The sequence below is a fragment of the Triticum urartu genome, chromosome 6 (assembly GCF_003073215.2).
Source record: "Triticum urartu cultivar G1812 chromosome 6, Tu2.1, whole genome shotgun sequence".
Lineage (NCBI taxonomy): Eukaryota > Viridiplantae > Streptophyta > Magnoliopsida > Poales > Poaceae > Triticum > Triticum urartu.
In genome coordinates this window covers 131,471,752-131,488,332 of record NC_053027.1, presented here as the reverse complement: position 1 = coordinate 131,488,332, position 16,581 = coordinate 131,471,752, and the positions used below count along the sequence as shown (strand labels likewise).

The following is a 16,581-nucleotide window of genomic DNA, read 5'->3' as shown; positions in this document are numbered from 1 at the left end:
CCATGAGCATATTCCTCACGTGGATATGGAATCTCTGCCGTGCTTCGCACCAGTCCTCAGTGTTCTTCACAACGCTGGACTGCTAAACTTTTGCTTTGACATCTGCGATTGGAATGAAGAACTGATTCTTCAATTCTATGCAACGCTGCACATCACCGAAGATGCTGAAGATGTGAATTCATGGGTGTTGGACTGGATGTCTGAAAACACACACTACACTGCACCAGCCTCTGAATTGCTTCATGCTCTACCACTCAATCCTCCGCTTGAAGAAGCTCGCTGCATCTACAGTGAACCTGAGCTCACACATCATTACATGCAGGTGCTGATGAAACCTTTGAAGCCAGGTCAAGAACCAAGAACCAAATTCTTCGTGAAGGAATTGCTGTACGTGCCCAGAACTGTCTATCGTATTCTTACGAGGACAATCAGTCCTATCAAAGGCCACGACTCATCTGATGAGGAAATTGTTGGCATCATGAAGAATCTGGTATTCAACATCGTTCATGGCATTCCTGTCAATTATCACGATTTCTTCATGAGGACTATGGCAAATGTTGCACTGTCTCTGTTTGAGCTGAAGCCTTGTGCACCTTGGATTATGAGATTCCTCGGGACAAGGTCTTCACTCAACTACAAAGCTGATTTCCAAAATCACCTCAGCTACTTGCCCCCAATTGAAGTCCTCAAGCATACATATTCCTCAGTTGATGGAAAGGGCAAGGCACCAACTGTAATAGATGAAGGCATTCGTCCATTGGATGGTCAGTTTCGCAAAGCTGCATCTTATTCCACCAATGATGACTCTGCCACACATGGCTCTGCCAATGCACCCAAGTCCACTCCTCAAGCCACTGCTTCGCGCGTGATGACTGACCGTGAACTTCTGCTTAGTCTTCACTAGAAGGTGGATCGAAATCACAAATGGGTTAAGCGTCAGTTTGGTTCACTTCTTCACAACATGACTGCGACACACAATGCAGTGAAGAAAAACCATTACTACCTCCATCAAGTCTTCGGTCGCACCTGGGCAATCCTGTCACATCTGTATGGTGAAGAAGATCTAAAGAAAATGGGTCTCAATGAAGATTTTGACCGGTCTGCACCTCCATCGAAGAAATTCAAGAAGGTTAAGGTTCCTCCTCTGGTGGCCAGCTCATATTCTTCATCGCGCGACACTGATGAAAATGAAGACTTGGACGACACTGCGGCAGGCCCTACTACAACAAACGACCCCAACAACGCTGGCGCTCCTTCATCAACTTGACATTCTTCAGGGGCGTTAGTCCTCATATTCGATCCTTTTGGTCATTTGATGACAAAGGGGGAGAATTTTGAGTTAGTCTTCAAGCGGGTCTTTCTATATGGGCGTTTTTTGTTAAGTTACAACTCTCGTTCTTCTGAGACTTTATTGGATCGAGTTGTAAACTTAAACCCGATGGTGCTCTGATACTCTTGATACGTTTTTCTGCATGCTTATTCCTCGTTAATATTATTGCACGCATGCTGAATTACATCAGTCACCATATTTCATCATGCATTTCAAATTCTTCACTGTTATATGTCAAATGCGTGTATGAATTACAAGATATAGGGGGAGATCTCCATGATTCAATTCTTCAAGTGTGCATTGCTTCAAAAGCAAATTCCTCACTATGCACATCTTCAGGGGGAGTTCTTCTATATCTTGCAATCAAATTCCTCAATATCACTAGTTACACTTCATATGTTTATCCCCGTTGAAAACTTAACCTATATTGTCATCAATCACCAAAAAGGGGGAGATTGTAAGTGCATCTAGTGCCCCTTAGTGATTTTGGTGTATTGAAGACTTATAGGTTAAGGGACTAATGCGTTTGTGAGTGTACACAGGTTTATAAGTCTATGAGGAGTTTGATATTTACAGAGAAAGTTGACCCCTAAAAATGAAGTTCTTCGACTGAAGACTTTGGATCTCTGAAGACTTTCTGAAGACTTTGAAAGTGAAGAAATTGGTGTGACCGTGAAGACTTGGTATTCATTTGAGGAACATGAAGCGTGAAGACTTTTGTTTTCGTAGTTTCATTTTCTCTTTCTTGAGTCATAGGAAACACCGTACTGTTAAAGGGGGTCGAGGAAATACTAAGGAAAAATTTCCATGTGATGCTCAACTCAAAACCCTACACCTACCAATCCCTTTGAGTGAAGCCATTGGAAATCTCATACAGTTCAATCAATTTCTTCAGTGACAGAGATGAAGTTCTTCTGGTCCCTGAGGAATTTGTCCTGACTGAGGAGTTAGGAATTCGCCAGTGCGGATTGCCTACACAGTGAGGAACATGATAGCCCTGAGGATTTTGCTACTCAAAATTCCGATCATTGCTGTGCTATGCGCCAGCTGTCCCAAAATATCTATCCACCTAACGGTCATATCATTGAAGGGCATTTATGTCTTATCATGTCGGGCTGCTCCCTAGGCTATAAATAGCTGCCCCCTACAACCACTAGTTGGTTGGCTGCTCCGAGAGAAACTGACACTTGTCATTTGAGAGCAACCCATCCTTCGAGGACTTTGAGCAAAAATCATCAAGTGAGGAAACACCCAAAACCCAAACACCTACAAACCCCAAGTGATTGAGCATCACTGAAGAGATTGATCCTGCGTGGATCTGACGCTTGTTACCTTTGAAGACTGTGCTTCTTCCAGACGGTTAGGCGTCATGGTCTAGAGCATCCAAGAGGAATTGTGGATCGCCGAGTGACCAAGTTTGTGAAGGTTCGGAACTCACCTGAAGACTTACCACGAGTGATTGGACGAGGTCTGTGTAACCTTAGTTCAAGGAGGATACGGTGAAGACTGGGTGTCCTGAGCTGCGTGTTCAGGACTGGGTGTCCGGGACTGTGTGTCCTCGAGTTTAAATACTCAACCGCTCCAACCAGATGTACAACTGAGACAGCTGTTGGAACTGGTCTACCAAATAATTGTCTTCACCAAGCTTATTGGTTCCATTTCCTCAACTCTTTCATTTCCTCATTATTGAGTTGTGTACTTGTTCATATCTGTGTTTGAAGACTTTGACTGAAGACTTTCTCAATTTCCTCAGTTCAATTTCTTCAGTCTGATTGTCTTCATCCTGTGTTATCATGTGCTCACGCTACCTGTACTCTGTGCCTGTCTTCATTTCATCATGATGACCATGCTTGTATTCTGTCATGTTTACTTTTGAGTACTTATTCCGCTGCTAGTAGTTCTTCGTTAAGGAATTTCCTCACCGGCAAATTCCTCAGTGAAGAATTTCATAAAAATTGCCTATTCACCCCCCTCTAGTCGATATAACGCACTTTCAGACTGTAATGGCGTAGTTTAAACATATTGATATTATAAACTGGAAAGGCCAGGAATTGGGAGGTGCATAGGGTTTTGGTACTTACGAGGCAGCCCGAGGCTTGGTCCGGGGCATTCGCTCCGGACTGCTTTCGACATCCCATGTGGAGTTATCCGCAAGGGAGCCCTTCCCCCTCTTGGGCGCTTTCGCCTCCAGATTCATGGAGGCCTCTATTTTCTTCTTTCCCCCCTCTGGGGGGAAGCCGCTTTCTTCTTCCTCCTCGCCGTCGTCTTCAGCGACCGAAGAGCCAGTCTTGTCTTCGGACGACATGTCCGAAGCACCCTTTCGGCGAAGACCACTCCTGCTCCCTTTGGCCGTCTTCTTGGCCTTCTTCTCCGGCACATCATAAGGCACCGAAAATAGAATTTTTGTTAGGAGTGGGGTTTCCTCGTCTTCGGGAAGTGGAGCGGGACAATTAATCCGCTCCGCTATGTCGATCCAGGCCTAAAAATTGATAGGAAGGCTTAGACTCCTTCCCAAAATATGCCAGTAAAGGCTATACCTTGAATACATGGAAGAACTTACCGAATTGGCCTGGCGCTTTAAGCTGAGCCCACGATCTTCGATCGTGGGCGGTGGTGTCTAGCCGGCCTTGAAGAGCACTTTCCAGATATCTTCGTGCGTTGTGCCGAAGAGCTCTCGTAGAGTCTGATGCTTGGCCGGATTGAATTCCCACAAACAGCAAGTCCGGTGTTGGCACGGAATGATCCGGCGAATGAGCATAGCCTGGATCACGTTGACGAGTTTGATCTTCTTGGTTAGCATGTTCTGAACGCACGTATGGAGCCCAGTCAGCTCGCTCAAAGAGCCCCAGGCGAGGCCCTTCTCTTGCTAGGAGGTAAGCCGCAGCGGAGTTCTGGATCAAAATTCGGGGGCCGCCGCCCAGTTGGTGTCGCGCGGCTCGGTGATGTAGAACCACCCCGACTGCCACCCCTTCATCGTCTCCACGAAGGAACCTTTGGGCCATATCACATTGGGCATCTTGCCCACCATGGCGCCTCCGCACTCTGCCTGTTGGCCTCTCACCACCTTCGGTTTTACGTTGAAAGTCTTCAGCCATAGGCCGAAGTGAGGCGGGATGCGGAGGAAGGCCTCGCAAACAATTATAAATGCCGAGATGTTGAGGACAAAGTTGGGGCTAGATCATGGAAATCTAGCCCATCGTAAAACATCCGTCCGCGGATGAATGGGTGGAGAGGGAATCCCAGCCCACGGACGAAATGTGCGAGAAACACAACCCTCTCATGGGGTTCCGGGGTAGGGACGATCTGTCCTTCGGCCGGGAGACGGTGAACGATCTCCTTGGCCAGGTATCCGGCCTCTCGAAGCTCCTTGATGTCCTTCTTCTTAACAGAAGAAGCCATCCACTTGCCACCTGCTCCAGATCCGGACATGGTGGAGTACTTTCTCGAGTGGGAAACAGATGAGAACTTGGGCACTGGAGCTCAAGAATGGAAAGGCAGAAGAAGAGAGAAGGCGTGGGAGAAGAAAGGGGAGTCTTATCTCCTTATAAAGGCAGTGAATATTGAACGCCACCCTACTCGCCTCAAAATTTGCCTGCTCCCGAGGGCTGTGTAAACGGCACGGTTGGGTTACCCACGCCCGTATTGATGAGAATCCCGCGATAAGGGGACACGATCTCTGCTTTGACAAGACGTGCCAATGGCAAACGCGTCTCGAAACATGGAGCGGCAGGCAAAAAATGTTTGAAATTATGACCGGATGGACGTGATGTCATGTTGTAAAAGTTGTCAGCGGATTGGACTCATGTATTATTATATTCTCTCTACGGTTGTGTGTGGTGTGTGTTACAGATCCAAACATGATCAATTCTTCCGAAGACTATTTTGGAGTTCGGAAGGAGGAACCCGCCTTGCAATGCCGAAGATGGCACTACGCGCCGGATACCATGTCATTGAAGCCAGGTTCAGGGGCTACTGAGGGAGTCCTGGACTAAGGGGTCCTTGGGCTTCCAGCCTGTTAGCCATGGGCCGGACTGATGGGCTGTGAAGATACGAACACCGAAGACTGCACCCGTGTCCGTATGGCACTCTCCTTGGCGTGGAAGAAAAGCTTGGCGACCGGATATGTAGATTCCCTTCTTTATAACCGACCTTGTGTAACCCTAGATCCTCCCGGTGTCTATATAAACCGAAGGACTTAGTCTGGATAGGAGACTCATTATCATAGCCATACAAGCTAGACCTCTAGGGTTTAGCTATTACGATCTTGAGGTAGATCAACTCTTGTAATACTCATATTCATCAACATCAATCAAGCAGGACGTAGGGTATTACCTCCATAGAGAGGGCCTGAACCTGGGTAAACATCGTGTCCCTTGTCTCCTGTTACCATCGACCTTAGACGCACAGTTCGGGATCCCCTACCCGAGATCCGCCGGTTTTGACACCGACAATCACCCCCTCTAGACATATTTTCGATCCTACAACACAATTAATCCCTAGAAAACTCAATTAATATATATAAAAGGCCAATGAACCCTGAATAATTCCAAATTTTAACACGACACTCCTATTGGTCTATGTTGCCTCTAGAAAAAATTCAAGGGGAGAAGAGGCATCGAATGTCGTTTCATCCACAAAAGTGACACATCCTCGATCGGAACCACGAGGCTTCTTGTGAGAAAAATTATCACAACATGTTGGTACCATGTCATGATACTATGCCAAGTTTCATGAATTTCAGGCGAGTTTTGGATTTACTAGAATTTAATAACCAATATTCTTAATGTTTGTGGCCGAGCCACGATGCTAAGATGTTTGAAATGTATTCCATTTTATTGCATGTGACCTAAACACACACCCAAGGACACATATGATTTTTCAATCCATTTTGGTGCACTGCAACATGTGCCTATACTTCAAATTTGAATCATGACCATTAGATGCCTAGAAAACTCAATTTGTATAAAAAAAAGTCCAAACGAACTATGAATAATTCCAAATTTTGACACGACACTCCCATTGGTCTGTGTTCCTTTAGAAAAAAATCAAGGGGAGAAGAGGTAGCGAATGTCGTTTTGCCCACAAAGGTGTCACGTTCACGATGGGAACCACGAGGCTTCTTGTGAGAAGCTTCGGGTTGTAAGAAACTTATACCAAAATTTGTTCCAAATTGGACAAAAAAATTACCACAACATGTTGATGCCATGTCATGACACCATGCCAAGTTTCCTGAATTTTAAGTGAGTTTTGGATTCACTGGAATTTAATAACCAAAAATCTCAATGTTTGTGGCCGAGCCACGCCGCCGAGATGTTTGAAATTCATTTGAATTTATTGCATGGGACCTAAGCATGCACCCAATGACACATATATTATTTTTCAAGCCATTTGGTAAATTGCAACATGTGTGTGTAGTTCAAATTTGAATTATGCATATTACATGACTACAAAACTCAATTAATGTATAAAAGGCCAAACAAACCCTGAATAAATCTAAAATTTAACACGACACTCCTATTGGTCTGTGTTGCCTCTAGAAAAAAATCAAGGGGAGAAGAGGCAACGAATGTCGTTTCGCCCACAAAGGTGACACATTCCCTATCGGAACCATAAGACTTCTTGTGATAAGATCCGGTCTGTCAGGAGCTTATGCCAAAACTTGTACCATGTCATGACACTATGCCAAGTTTCATGAATTTCAGGCGAGTTTTGGATTTCCTGAAATTTTAAAACCAAGATTCTCAATGTTTATGGTCGAGGCTCAACACCGAGATGTTTGAAATTCATTCTCATTTCTTGCATGAGACGTAAACATGCACCCAAAAACACATATATGATCTTTCAAACCATTTTGGTGCACCACAACATGTGCTTGTAGTTCAAATTTGAATTATGCACATTAAATGCATAGAAAACTTAATTGATAATGCATAAAAGAGGTCAAACAAACCCTGGATAACTCCAAATTTTACATGACACTCATATAGTTGCATGTTCACTGCAGATAAATGTTCTAGCAATTCAAACAACGCCCTTCAAATCAAAATGAAATTAAGTACATCACACACAGTTTATGAGCACAGTTGTTTGTGGTGCTTATAAAATATCTTAGGGTACCCTCATATATGGCTTATGCTGGTAGCTTCGTCGGCTACAATCCACCGTCGGCACGTCAACCAAACTTGCTCACCAATCCCATTCTACTGTTCAATCATTGTCGGTCAAAGATGGGCGCGTGGATCCATGTCGTGAGAGCAAGTTCGGCGGCACACTCTGGCCCGAGTGTGCCGCAACCACCCCGAGCACGGTCACAACCTCCTTGAGTGCGGCTGCAATCTCCGACAGGGCAGCAATGACAGCCGAAAGGGCAGCTGCAACAGCTGAGATGGCGGTAGCAATAGTTGCGATGGGAATAGCAAACGACGAGAATGGCACAACAGATGTTTGTTCCCCTGTGGGCGTTGTAGCCTGATGGTGGCCGCCCACGCCGATGTCGAGGCCGCCCATGCCCAGCTCTTGGCGGTTATCGCACAAATTGCAGCAGCCTTCTCCGACATTGGCCGGCAACCCACGTGTGAAGAGTAGGCAAATCGCCGAGAGTGCTCGAGCAGCCATCTGTTCCTCGGTGGCCTTCGTAGCCGAGATGGGGGATGCCCACGCTCGGACCGTGCCCGCCTACACCCAGCTCGTGGCAGCCTTTTCCAAAGAGATGGCAGACACCAACGTCGAGGTGCTTGCCGAGTATGTGGCGATGAATGCCATGGAGCCCCTTCCCCAGGAGGTCGTTGAGCGCGAGCTGGACATGAAGGAGGCGCCGGAGCTCGACGAGAGCCAGGCAGAGTAGTACTAGTCTTTGTTTAGAGCATTGGTCTGTCCATCACATCATTCTCCTAACGATGTGATCTCGTTATTAAATGACAACTCATGTTTATGGTTAGAAAATCTTAATCATCTTTAATCAACGAGTTCGTCTAGTCGAGGCTCACTAGGGACACGATGTTTGTTTATGCATCCACATATATATTTGAGTTTCCGGTTAATACAATTATAACATGGAGAATAAACACTTGTCAAGAACAAGGGAAATGTGATAACAATAACTTTATTATTGTCTCTAGAACATATTTTCAACAGTCTTCATGTGATTTGTAAGTCGGCGTGACGGTTCGGGTCGTATGGTAGGGTGATGATGAGAGTCATAGATTATTCCGGGGCGCAACCTCAAGACGGGTTCATGTATGCCTCGCTTATGTCGATTTTGGACCAAATTTTATTATTAACCGGCCAACTCTCTTTTAACTCCCCGAAAAGAAACGACAATGTTACCCAGCTAACGTTCGCTGGGAGAAAGGTGGCAGGCGAACGCCATTTGATGGCAATTTTAGCTGCGAAGAAAAATCAAACAAGGGCAGTTTGAAAACAAAAAAATGCCTTCTTTAAAAAAACTGTCATATCACTGTAAAGAAACTGTCATTTTATCACAACCAAAAATGCCAACTAAAACGCCCGCATATGCCATCCTCCCTGACGAACGTTCGCCAGTTATGAGTGTCCAAAAGGAAAACATATCCATTTCCTCTTCCAGTTCTCTCTCCTGTTTTTCCCCGTCGTCAACAATATCTTCTATCCCGAAAATCAAGCTGGTTTACCCCTTCTTCTCCACCGTCCCTCCCCTGGAGCGAGCGAGCCCTCGTCTCACTCCCCGCGATGGCTTCCTCCACTGCTCTCTCCCCGGTGGCCTTCAAGTCCTCCTTCTCGCCGCTCCCCTCCAGACCAGCTCGTAAGTCCACACCTCCCCCCTCTCTACGGCGTTGGCACCACTGGCAGCCGGCGGCGACCTGGCCGTTCTGACGCGTACTATTCCCCGAATCTACCTTCCCCGTAACATAAATCGATCGTAGACATCTTCGCCGGCCGCCCCCGGCCCCGCCAGCCCACCATTGGCGTTCGGTTGTCGGGTGGCTCCAATTAGTGCGTCTGCTGACCTAAATAAAAAATAAAATAAAAATAGTGCGCCTGCAATTAGTGCTGGGTTGTGGCTCCGGACATTCAATTATGGTTAAGCCGAGTGGTATAATTTTTCCTTTTCCTCCAAGCTCCATTTAAATGATAAATACAGTGGTCTCTTTATGTTACTGCAAACTTCTGAAGTTTGGTTTCTGGGAGATGCAAAGTCAGGGAAAATTTTCTGATGAATTTCCATCTAGCGGAGTGTAGATTGTATGAGGTAAAAATGCAGATTTGCGTTGGGTGATTTCATTGCTTTCTATATCTGTTAATTAAGACCCTTCCACAGTTCAACTTTCCCCTCATCTATCCAGAACAGAATGAGATGTGGTGATATAGTTTAGAAGGATGTTTCAATGGCCGAGAGGCCTGGGAGATTTTTTTATTTTCTTTTATATCTCGGGTGCAGATTTGTTTCACTTGGTCATTGTGGATAGCATTCTGACATTTAAATTCAAAAGTTTCATTTTGCCAAGTGCCAACTGTTATGATTTTTGTTCTTTGTTCAATGAAATTCTATTAATGGAGTCACATGCAGAGTGCAATGTGTACTTTGATAACTTATTGGAGTAAAATCTGATTTGTTCTTCAGGTACTAGCATAAATGTACAAGGCGCATTCTGTTTGCCATGTTCCACTTGGAAAAGAGCTAATAATAGATCGTTCCGGGTATACAGTTTATTTGGAGGAAAGAAGGAGAAAGATGAGAATGGTGACGAGGCACCATCAAAGGTAAGCAAGTTACATGCCTTTACTCTTTTGCTTACAATTGTTGTGCTGCAGTGGTCCCAATAGCTATATAATATCTTCAATCATTCCTGTTCAAATGAAACCAGCTGCAAGTTTGGTGCCTGATGTAGACCTGAATCAATGCAAAGCTGTGCACTGATCAATTTGATTTAGACTAAGTGAGTTATGCTCAACATAATGTCATGTGATTGTGTCGTGGAGATGGGCAACAACAATAAAGCCTTTCAGTCCCGAACAAGTTGGGTAGCCTAGAGTTGAAACCCATAAGATATCAAAACCAAGTCATGGTTCTGGCACGTGGATAGCTAACCTCCATTCCCCCTTGTCCATGGCTAAATCTTTGGTGATATTTCAGTTCTTTGGATCTCTCTTTATGGACTCCTTCCATGTCAAGTTTGCTCTACCCCGACCTCTCTTAACATTATCGGCACGCCGGACGCTATGCACTGGCGCTTCTGGAGGCCTGCGCTGTATATGCCCAAACCATCTCAGACGATGTTGGACAAGCTTCTCTTCAATCGGTGCCACCCCAACTCCACGTATATAATCACTCCAGACCCAATCCTTTCCTGTGTGGTCATATATCCATCTCAACATGCGCATCTCTGCTACACCTAGCTGTTGGACATGTCGCCTTTTAGTTGGCCAACATTCAGCTCCATACAACATCGCAGGTCGAATCTCCGTCCTATAGAACCCGCCTTTTAGCTTTTGTGTCACTCTCTTGTCACAGAGAACACCAGTAGCTTGCTGCCATTTTTTCCATCGAGCTTTGATTCGATGGCTAACATCTTCATCGGTATCACCATACTTCTGCAACATTGACCCCAAATATTGAAAGGTGTCCTTCTGAGGTACCACCTGCCCATCAAGGCTAACTTCCTCCTTGTGCCTAGTAGTACTGAAACCGCACCTCATGTACTCAGTGTTAGTTCTGCTAAGCCTAAAACCTATCGATTCTAAACTTTGTCTCCACAGCTTTGACTTCCTATTAACCCCAATCCGACTATCGTCGATTAGCACCACATCATCTGCAAAGAGCATACACCATGGGATACCTCCTTGCATATCCCTTATGACCTCATCCATCACCAAAGCAAAAGATAAGGGCTCAAAGCCGATCCTTGGTGTAGTCCTATTTTAATTGGAAAGTCATCAGTGTCACCCTCACTTGTTCGAACACTTGTCACAATATTATGTTCTTGATGAGGGTAATGTACTTGGCTTTGTGTTTCTCCGTGGCCCACCACATGACATTCTGTGATATCTTATCGTAGGCCTTCTCCAAGTCAATGAACACCATAAGCAGGTCCTTCTTTTGCTCCTTGTATCTCTCCATAAGTTGTCGTAACAAGAAGATGGCTTCCATGGTCGACCTCCCAGGCATGAAACCAAACTGATTTTTGGTCACACTTGTCATTCTTCTGAAGTGGTGCTCTCTCTCCCATAGCTTCATTGTATGGATTAATTCCACGGTAAGTACAACTTTGAACATCCCCCTTGTTCTTGAAGATTGGTACTAATATAATCTGCCTCCATTCTTCCGGCATCTTGTTTGACCAAAAAATGAGGTTGAAAAGCTTAGTTAGCCATACTATCACTATGTCTCCAAGGCCTCTCCACACCTCAATGGTGATACAATCCGGGCCCATCGCCTTGCCTCCTTTCATCCTTTTTGAAGCCTCCCGACCCCGGGCTCTTGTCGTCGCATAAAACGTCTGTTCGTATCATGAAAGGAGTCGTCCAACTCAATGGTAGAGCTCTCATTCTCTCCATCGAACAGCTTGTCCAAGTACTCTCACCAGAAGCCGATCTGCTCCATCCTTGACGCACTTGACTTGGTTGACATCCCTCGTCTTCCTCTCTCGGATCTTGGCCATCTTATAGATGCCCCTTTCGCCTTCCTTCGTGTTTAAACGCTGGTAGAGGTCCTTATGCGCCCGACCCCTTGCTTCACTCACATCTTGCTCAGTGGTCTTCTTTGCCACCTTGTACTTCTCTATGTTGGCTGCACTCCTATCCAGGTTGTGGAGATGGGCGATTTACTTAATTCCTATTACAGAAGTTTTTCTCCTTGCAAAGTCCGTTGAGACCTTAAACTCCATGTAGAGACAGTGGTGGCCTACTGTAGCTGTGACTCCCAGCTTTCTAGAACATTAGATTGAGACTAATCAAGAGCCGAGATTGCATTTTGGCACACTTCAAAATTTGAATACGGATACACTATGAAGTACCAGTATAATATTTTTATCAGTTTGTATCAGTATCTGAGTGAATATCTTTTACTTTGTTTGGATTACGTCCTAGTTAAATCACCATGTCGAAATTTAAGCTGCTCGTACATAATTCTTTTTGCAAACATTGTATATGTCTTTTTTCAATTCTTGTCTGCATCGCTCAAACTACTTCTGTTTCTTTAATTTGATGCATATGCCCAATGTGCAGTAGGCGTTTATGAAACCATCTTATGGTGCTCCCATTTTGTTCTGCACTCACAGGGAGGAATCTTTGGAAACATTGGAAATATGCAAAACCTTTATGAAACTGTGAAGAAGGCCCAAATGGTTGTCCAAGTGGAGGCTGTGCGGGTGCAAAAGGAGCTTGCAGCGTAAGCTTTCGGTATTTGAGTTATTTTTTGTATGCTCTTTCAATGTACTGCATGTGTGACTTCCTCCCCGTCTGTTTCTTTTAGGACTGAGATTGAGGGTTATTGTGAAGGCGAACTAATCAAGGTATGTTTGGAACTTGTAAAGAGTTAAATCATATTCTCCTTAACTGCAATCTTGCTGGCTGTGTGCATTCTTGTGTTTCAAACTTAATGTCGACCTGTGCCAAATGATTATTATCCTCGCATTACTGAAAGTCTGAAAAACATGCCATAACAGGCATTAAGTATCATAGCTTATTATTTGAGATGCAACTTTCTACTGTTAAACTGATGCGTTCCATTATTTTTTGAGGTAGGACTTGCAGCTTGTGGTATCTTTACAAGAACTTGATTAAGTTGACCTGATATCTCTCTTAGCTTTCCATTAGGTAGCATCCTTTATTAGCTTTGCTTTAGGTAACATTCTAGTAAAAGACCATGCAATCTTCCACATGACCACAACTAGTTAAAACACTTTTGTTGTTTTGGTTATCTATGGCATAGAGCACTGTCAAAGCTGTGGGCAGGAAGGCAAGAGTAAATTCAACAGTTACCATGGTCATGGAAGGCTGTTGCAAAAATGAAATGCACTTTACAACCCACTATTCATACGAAAAGAAGTATATTAATGATGTTTAGCTTCTGAATTCACCAAAATAATGTAATCACAGTGTAGGAACATTTTATATTTTAACACCATACTTGTGAGTTCTTGTGCTATACCCTGTAGAACCATACATTTGTGCAAGTTTGCCAGGACTTGTATGTTGCTTATATGTTTAGCAGACTACCCTGGTTTTCATTACTATTGTGTTTTTCTATGATTTGGATGTACTACTTATAATTCTTATACAGAGTTACAGATCATATCTGACCTGATCTGTTAAACAGGTTACACTATCTGGGAACCAACAACCTATAAATGTTGAAATAACGGAAGCTGCAATGGAGTTGGGCGCTGAAGTATGCATTATGTACTTAGTTTTATTATTCTTGGAAGATTCCCTGCAAATTCATGCTCACATAATTGTTTGTATCAGCAGAGTTAATGTGATAACTACCAAGTTATAATGCGTTATACCCTTTCTTTACTTCCAGAAAGTCTCCGAGCTGGTCAATGAAGCCTACAAGGATGCACACCAGAGGAGCGTTCAGGTGTGAATCCTGCTGCTTGTGCTTCAGCGCACCAAAATGTGAATCGTTCTCATAAACTAACACAATTCCAATCTAATGACCTGCAGGCCATGAAGGAAAGGATGGCTGATCTAGCGCAGAGCATAGGAATGCCTGCAGGGCTCGGCGACGGTCTCAAGTGATAAAAGGCCTGGTACTTGAATGCTTTCCAATAATGAAAGAAGCGTCTCTCAATTTTGTATTCTAGCTGTGTCCAGTCATGGTTAAACCCCTCTGCAGCATCGGTTAGCTGTGCACGAGCTGTAACTGTGGACACCTGTTTCCTTGCTCATTTGCACATCATAGTTACAGCATTAGTTCTAATGTGTTGTTTTACACCAAACAGATGTTGCTTTTGTGCTAGTAGACCGGCAGCCTGGAGAACATTTGTAAACTAATAACTGCAGAGTGAAATATGTTTATGTTGCGAATAGAGTACTCTTTGGTTTTGGATATCGACATTGTCCTTAAAACACGGCTTAAACCTATGGTCTAATATATCTTGAAAAAATATATACTGTTATAATGTTGCAAAATACTTTTTGAGGCAGTCTACATTTTTTTCCTGAAAAGGGGGAAGGCCCAGGCCTCTGCATCATCATGATGGACACGTCGATCAGAGGCAGTGTACTGTACATATATGTTTTTGAGTATCCAGTCTAAAATATTATACATCCTCATGGTAGAATACAAAAGTCAGAGACCCTAGCGTGATCAGCCTAGTCTGCAGGCAGGTCATATTGTGAATGCTATTTCATAAATGCCAACCATACGTCTCCATGTGATGTGTATGGTCCAATTAAGCATCTGCGTGCTAGTTTCCTGACGAAGTCTATAGTCTTTGGCCATTTGGCCCTAAGGCGTGAGACCCATCAACTTGTATTTCATGGAAGAAATGTTGTGTATTTCATGGAAGAAATGGTTTTTGCGCCGTATGAATTCTTTGATCTCTCTCTCAGTCGGCTAGGCCAGCAAAAATATTTTTTTACAGCACCGTACGATGAACAAAATGTCAAGAACGATGAATGAATGGAATCAAAGTACATCTCTGATTAACCATGGCACTGATTAACAATGAATGGAATCAAAGTAGAGTGACATTATTCAACTTCTGATTTTCAGGGAATAAGAATTATGTTATGATTATAATAGTGTTAGTAGACTAGTAATATTGATACGCAATATTCCCTGTGAAATAGTATTGATTACGTTGGACAAGGACCTTACATGTCGCTTGCGCCACATCCCAAGAGAAAAGCAAAGAAAATCTACATACCAGTGTTGTACTCACTGTCAAATGGTAAACGAGAAAGCAAATAAGATCTAGCATTCCCCTTTCCACCGAATCCACTTTGCCAAAATGACATTCTTCGCCATCTACATCCCCTATGCCAGAACCCTTTTAATCCTAGCATCACTACTCTAAAATCCTCGAGTTATTTTAAATCCAAGTTCCTCTCCGTAGGCTTTAAACCCCTAAAGATTCCGAAGTGAGAGGATACCCTGCTCGTCCAATGGAAGGGATGATTCTCTTTTGGCGTCTTTTGAGATAGCCTTAAGCCTATGTTTACTTGTATTCTTGTGAGCTTAATTAGGATTTATGGCAGTGATGTGAAAGGAGAATGTTGGCTCATCTATAAAGCCCTGTGTTTGAACTGGACACGTTTCTAATTTTGATAGGCCCGGGAGATCCTTACTAATATAAGTATTGGAGTTGATGGTGATGGTTTGTCTCACAAAACAATTGTTGAGAAAATGGGATGATATCTCCCTGATCTTCGCCATATTATTTTTAGCGATTATGAACTCGACTATGTTTCTTACCATCTGTTGTTGTTATCGTTCTTGGTCAATTTGTTTTTCTCTTACTGAATTTATTTACTGTTCTTTTTATAGCAAAGCAAGAGCACTCAGCTAGTAGCACTGAGTTAAGCAAACACTGCCACCTAGCACATCCTTATATACTTTATTTTTATTTTTATTTTGTGCTCGCAGCATAAAGGTGGGAAACTTTATTTCCAGATATCGAGTTAAACCTAACAAAAGCTATTGTGTCGTACAGATGAAACAAATAAATCCAATCAGTACTAGCAATATTAAAGGTAGACAGATTGAGACTTGATGAGTCTAAATACTTGGCACCTCACATACTTTCTTCCCACATCACTCCATTTATTTCGTTAATGGGCTAATGATTTTGATATCTGTAAGCCTAGCTAGGCGCTAAGATGACTTCATGATGTTGGTAGTTTGATAGAAATTAAAGCCACATATCATTAAAGCATACATTCCAAGATCTATATAAACCATCTTTTTTGTTCTAGTATTTGATCATTCTAAGCGAGCAATAATCCACACACACGCACAGGAGCATATATAATTTCCTTTCCTCAGGATTATATTGTGTGTAACTCTGCTACAAGGACAGACTGCAAAATCCTTTTCCTGTGTAGCAAACAAAATCTTGAAATTATCGCACCTTTATCTAGAAACAAAACATCTATTTTTTAGTTAATAAGTAAGTGTACATGATAACGGAGTAATTAAGCTTGCAATTATAGTAGCATCCGAGGCTAAGTACAGAACATCGAGATATTAAAATGCAAATGGTGTCAGCATGCATGATCACATTAGCCTGCCTGACAACGATGAAATCATGCATTTATATGTCATG

General features: G+C 43.5%; 1 protein-coding gene across 1 annotated transcript; it reads left to right on the top strand.

Moving 5' to 3' along the window:
• The first annotated feature begins 8,886 nt into the window (after positions 1–8,886).
• LOC125517217 (nucleoid-associated protein At4g30620, chloroplastic-like) lies at positions 8,887–14,360 on the top strand. Its single transcript, XM_048682397.1, has 7 exons — positions 8,887–9,110; positions 9,930–10,069; positions 12,586–12,695; positions 12,780–12,819; positions 13,626–13,697; positions 13,833–13,889; positions 13,976–14,360. The coding sequence occupies exons 1-7, from the start codon at positions 9,038–9,040 to the stop codon at positions 14,048–14,050; spliced, it is 567 nt and encodes a 188-aa protein (XP_048538354.1). The 5' UTR covers positions 8,887–9,037; the 3' UTR covers positions 14,051–14,360.
• The last annotated feature ends 2,221 nt before the right edge of the window (positions 14,361–16,581 follow it).

Excerpts from the sequence above, each read along its gene's own strand:
- LOC125517217 (XM_048682397.1), top strand. The coding sequence starts at position 9,038 with ATGGCTTCCTCCACTGCTCTCTCCCCGGTGGCCTTCAAGTCCTCCTTC. Across the intron at positions 10,070-12,585 it reads GTGACGAGGCACCATCAAAG|GGAGGAATCTTTGGAAACAT; the intron begins GTAAGCAAGTTA and ends CTGCACTCACAG. Across the intron at positions 12,696-12,779 it reads GTGCAAAAGGAGCTTGCAGC|GACTGAGATTGAGGGTTATT; the intron begins GTAAGCTTTCGG and ends TGTTTCTTTTAG.